Genomic DNA, 4725 nt, shown 5'->3' with positions numbered 1-4725 from the left:
AAAAATATATGAACAATATATATTTTTTATATTTTTAGAAAATATTTTAATTATGCAAAATTGAGGTTCTGTTTTAATTTTGGGATAAAAAAAAAAAAAGACCCAGACATTTGTTTTCATAAGACACCCCATTTATCCAAAGTGCCAGATATTCTTCTACAGAAGATATAAATAATTTTTGGGTGAACTTTCCCTTTAATTTGCTGATGTGCGAGTAAATAAGAGTATATTGAAAATGTCAAGTGCCATGCTGAGGAGAAAGAGAGGAAGTGCCGATAATTTCAGTTAAACTGTGTTATTTCTTTTCAGTATACTGTAACGAACGATCTCTGCTACCATTTCCTGGTCTCTCTCTCGGCTATATGTGCAATCTTTCGACAGCATGTTGTTCATGTTGCTGAGTGGAAGCCCTCCACGCTAGCGGTCAGCGCTTGGCATCGTTTTTGTCCGACTTAGAACAAAAAAGTAAAGGCTGAATATGATGTTTTAATTAAACTATTCGAAAATTAAAAGAATGTTTTTGTCTCAATAAAAAAGCTCTATTGACAACATTTGTGGGATAATGTCAATTATCACAGAAAATAATTTTGTTAATTAATTAGTGCTAATTGTTATTGTGCCACAAACACTGTAAATAGAGATGGACTTTTATTGAATGCTAAATATTCCTTCAATAGAATAAATGAATACAACTTTACTATGGCTACAGGTTAAATACATTAAAAAAAATAGAAATTAAAGATCAAAAAATTAATCGTTAAAGAGAATTAGCTATCAAAAACAAAGTATGTCTACACTGCTATAAGTTTATCCAAATAGTTTATATCACTAGCCTTTAAATGTGTATTTGTCTACATGAGACCAATACTAAACACACCTCACAGTATTGGCACATGAGATCAATTCTCTAAATCTTGTTTTTAATTGAAATTATACTTTAGTTGTTCTGCGAAAGTGGATTTGAACATCTATTTCATATGTGAGTATCACCGTTTACACACAGTTTCATGATTGTCACAATTTAGGCAGAATGGCAGTAATATCTCATAACAGTAATACTGTCAAAACCTTGATGATCACTTGCTAAAATACATAACCGGGCGGGAAGTCAAAAGTATGGACACACTTGACATCCATACGTTTGATTGGTCATGTAGATCAGTCGGTTTTAGGCTTTCGTACCCTGGTAAACGTCCACATGCACTCAAACGGACACGTACACACACTCTCACACACACTTCTGCTGAATCTATGTGATATCACTAGACAGGTTTGATGTTATTTATGATTTTTTTTTTTTTTTAGTTTGGGTCAAAACCACTTCCTCCGTCCCACTCGGGAGGAATATTCAGTCCTTGTTTTCCACCCGTCCTCTTCCAGCTTTACTCTTGATCTCTGAGCCCAGAATCCCTGAACATCATTCGGTCAGTCCCCTATCCTCCTCTCCTCCGTATAGGAAGCTATTCGTGCCGACAGGTTGGACATATTCCTCTGTTTTGTCCCAGTCTGAGGCCCAGCTTCCTCCGGCTCCGCCCCCTCCAGTCCCCGCCCCATTGGGGTCACCTGATTGGATAGTTGCTCCGTAGCCGCCGCCTCCCGTTGAGCGGTACAGCTCTTCCGTTTCATCCGCTAGCTCGTCTTCTCCCAATATACCACATTTCTCCTCACTCGTGTTCTCAGGCTCCGCCCACGACTGCTTCTCTCCCGACGCAAAAATACCTGAAACGCATCGGCAGTGACATCATCACTATGATTTATGTGGACAGTTATTCATTTAGAAGGGGCTTTTGGATGAATCTCACAAAAATAGTCATAAAATGTCATAAAATTCCCACCCCAAAATTGTCTGAATGTCTATTTTTAGGACCGCACAAACATGATTTTTTATTCTATAATTTAAACAATTTTATTAATGAATTCATATATAAATTTGAATATATAGTATATATACTGTATATACATACATACATATGTATATATATATATATATATATATATAATTAATTAATACAAACATGACATGAGGATTATTACTGAATAAATAACAGAAATATTTTTATTTAATCAAATAAAAAATATTAATTTAAAAAAGGAATTTCATACATTTTCTTTATGCAAATGTTTTCTTAAACCAGACATTTTTGTCATGAGATTCAACCTTTAATCCAAAGTGCCACAAATATCACACACACAACAAAATACACCAACATTTATTTTGATCAATAACTATAAATATTACATATGCACAATTAGACAGAGATGGATGGAAGGAAATGGACAGAAATATTCACCGTAGAAGATAACTCCACCATAATGAACAAGTGAAGCAATGAGAAACACATATTGCCACTCCTCCCGCGTCTACAGAGAAATACACAGGACAAGAACGTGTGTTCACGTGTGTGTGTATAGAGATATATGTGCATGAGTCACCATAACATTTCAGATAATGTATGTGCAACCTAAGAGAAATAAGAGCAAGAAGAGAAGGGACGATGTGCATGAACAAAATGTGATGGCCAGGAACAGAAAAGAGAAGAAAATGAGAAAAGGAGCTGTTATATATTGAGATGTGAAATGAAACATGATCTCTCACATCCAGCACAACTAACTCTCTTTTCCTCAGTGTCTATGGTTTAAGGTCAATACCTTGTTTTTGGTCATGGCACCAACAATCAGAGGGCACACCATGCCAGAGAGCGTGCCCACGCCGTTAGAGATGCCCATCAGAATACTGGCGTAGCGAGGAGCGATGTCCAGATGATTTACATTGAACCCTGAAGGTTGAAAAGAAAAGAGTGAACAAATTGGGGGTTGGGACGATTTTTTTATATTTTCAAAAGAAATACATTTTATTTGATCAAAAATACAGTAAAAATTTTGAAAAAATTATTTGTTTTCTATTTGAATATATTGTAAAGTGTAATTTATTCCTGTGATCAAAGCTGTATTTTCAGCATCATTACTCCAGTCTTCAGTGTCACATGATCCTTCAGAAATCACTCTAATATGATGATTTGCTGCTCAAGAAACATTTATGATTATTTTCATAAACTGTTCTGATGCTGCATATTTTCGTGGAAACCGTGATGCATTTTTTTAAGAAAAATAACAAAAATAAAAATTCCCACCCAACTTTTTTTTAACATACTTTTTTTTTTTTTTTTATAAATAAAATTTTAAAAAAAATTATAATATATCCTATAATTTACCCTATTATTTATTTGTTGTTTATCTGTTGTTTTTAAATGTGCTTTATAAATGAATAAACTAAACCAATTTAAATAATTGTATTAATTAATTTATATATAAATTAAAATATGTATATACATATTATATTCAGATTTGCTGCTCAAGAAACATTTCTGCTTATTATCAATGTTGGATACAGTTCTGCTGCTGCATATTTTTCTGGAAATTGTGATGCAATTTTTTCAGAAAGTAAAAAAAAAAACAGCATTTATTTGAAATAGAAATCTTTTTTGAACATTATAAATGTCTTTACTGTCACTTTTGATCACTTGAATGCGTCATTCCTCGCTTTTGCAAGGCAATGTATGTTCTTACAGTACCTGAGATGGCAAAACCACTAAATCCAACAGCAAGGACAAGAAACGAGATGGCGACACCCTTCGTGTGAGAGAAACCCACCACCAGAAGAAACGTGGCCTCCAGCCCGAAACCTAAACACACACACACACCTTCAGATGTCTCATTTACAGCAGCATCCAGACTGTGTACGTTATTGATTGAATAGATGAATGGGTAAGCATACAGTATATATATATATTATATAATGGCTTTACCTCCACAGTTCATGAGTTTCCTGACGTTTGTGGTGGTCATTAGGTTGTGAGTCCTCAGGTAGTCGGCCAGCTGTCCTCCGATCGGCACGACGATGGTCATCACCAGATGAGGAAGAGCAGAGACCATACCGACCTACAGACAGAGAACAGGGACGAGTGTGGCGAGTATCAACTTCGGCTCAGATTTGTCTCCTGAAATAACACAGACTAATCAAAATATTATATATTTTTTTAAATAACAAATAATGACAATTATTATAATAATTATTATCTTTATGAACATTTTAACCCATACTAAGCAAAATAACGATTATAATAACCCACACCAAGCAATTATTATAATACTATTGATATAACTATTATTATTATTTAATAGGGCTGTAACGATACACCAAACCCACGATTCGGTTCGTATCGCGATTCTATCACGGGGGCGGGGCTTGGGGTGAAAAAAAGAGATTTTGAGAGAAAAAATATATATACACCGGTATTTTTATTAAATAACATTTGGAAAAAACTGTATAATCTGAACACCAAAGAACAATAATTGCTTTTGGGTTGTGTTCTGTGCTCCAACTAAATTGATTTCGGGACGGTGCCGTAGGATATGCATCTGCATGTTGGACGTGTTGCCGGTCAATTGAGGAAGCTTATTATAACGGCAAATTGTGTGGGTCTTGTAGACTACACGAATATTCATAAAAAATACAATGTTTATTGTTATTATCATATTATTAATAATAACAATGATTATTATTATTATTAAAAAATATTATAACCTACACTAAGCAAAACAACTATTATTATTATTATTATTATGAATACTGAATAACCAACACTGACTAATCAAAATATGTCTCATCTGAGCACAGTCTGAGGTACGGTTGAGATCTCTTCTGAAACTCTAGATGAACTTCTC

At 34.2% G+C, this 4725-nt stretch overlaps 1 protein-coding gene across 2 annotated transcripts in view; it reads right to left on the bottom strand.

Moving 5' to 3' along the window:
* Window positions 1–1342: 1342 nt before the first annotated feature.
* Window positions 1343–4725, bottom strand: part of slc17a7b (solute carrier family 17 member 7b) — a 16324-nt gene continuing 12941 nt past the window's right edge. The window contains exons 9-13 of one of the 2 annotated variants that reach the window (XM_056263690.1): window positions 3807–3939; window positions 3573–3683; window positions 2650–2777; window positions 2292–2361; window positions 1343–1719 (exon numbers count right to left, since the gene is read on the bottom strand). In XM_056263690.1, coding sequence (XP_056119665.1) covers window positions 1418–1719; window positions 2292–2361; window positions 2650–2777; window positions 3573–3683; window positions 3807–3939 — 744 coding nt within the window. In that variant the 3' untranslated portion in view covers window positions 1343–1417. The remainder of the gene's footprint in view (window positions 1720–2291; window positions 2362–2649; window positions 2778–3572; window positions 3684–3806; window positions 3940–4725) is intronic. The other variant, XM_056263691.1, reaches the window with a different exon arrangement.

The sequence above is a fragment of the Rhinichthys klamathensis genome, unplaced genomic scaffold (genome assembly GCF_029890125.1).
Source record: "Rhinichthys klamathensis goyatoka isolate OS25496 unplaced genomic scaffold, OSU_Roscu_1.1 h1tg000209l_1, whole genome shotgun sequence".
NCBI classification, from domain to species: domain Eukaryota; kingdom Metazoa; phylum Chordata; class Actinopteri; order Cypriniformes; family Leuciscidae; genus Rhinichthys; species Rhinichthys klamathensis.
Note: the sequence above shows the minus strand (reverse complement) of the source record. Positions and strands in the feature narration are given on the sequence as shown.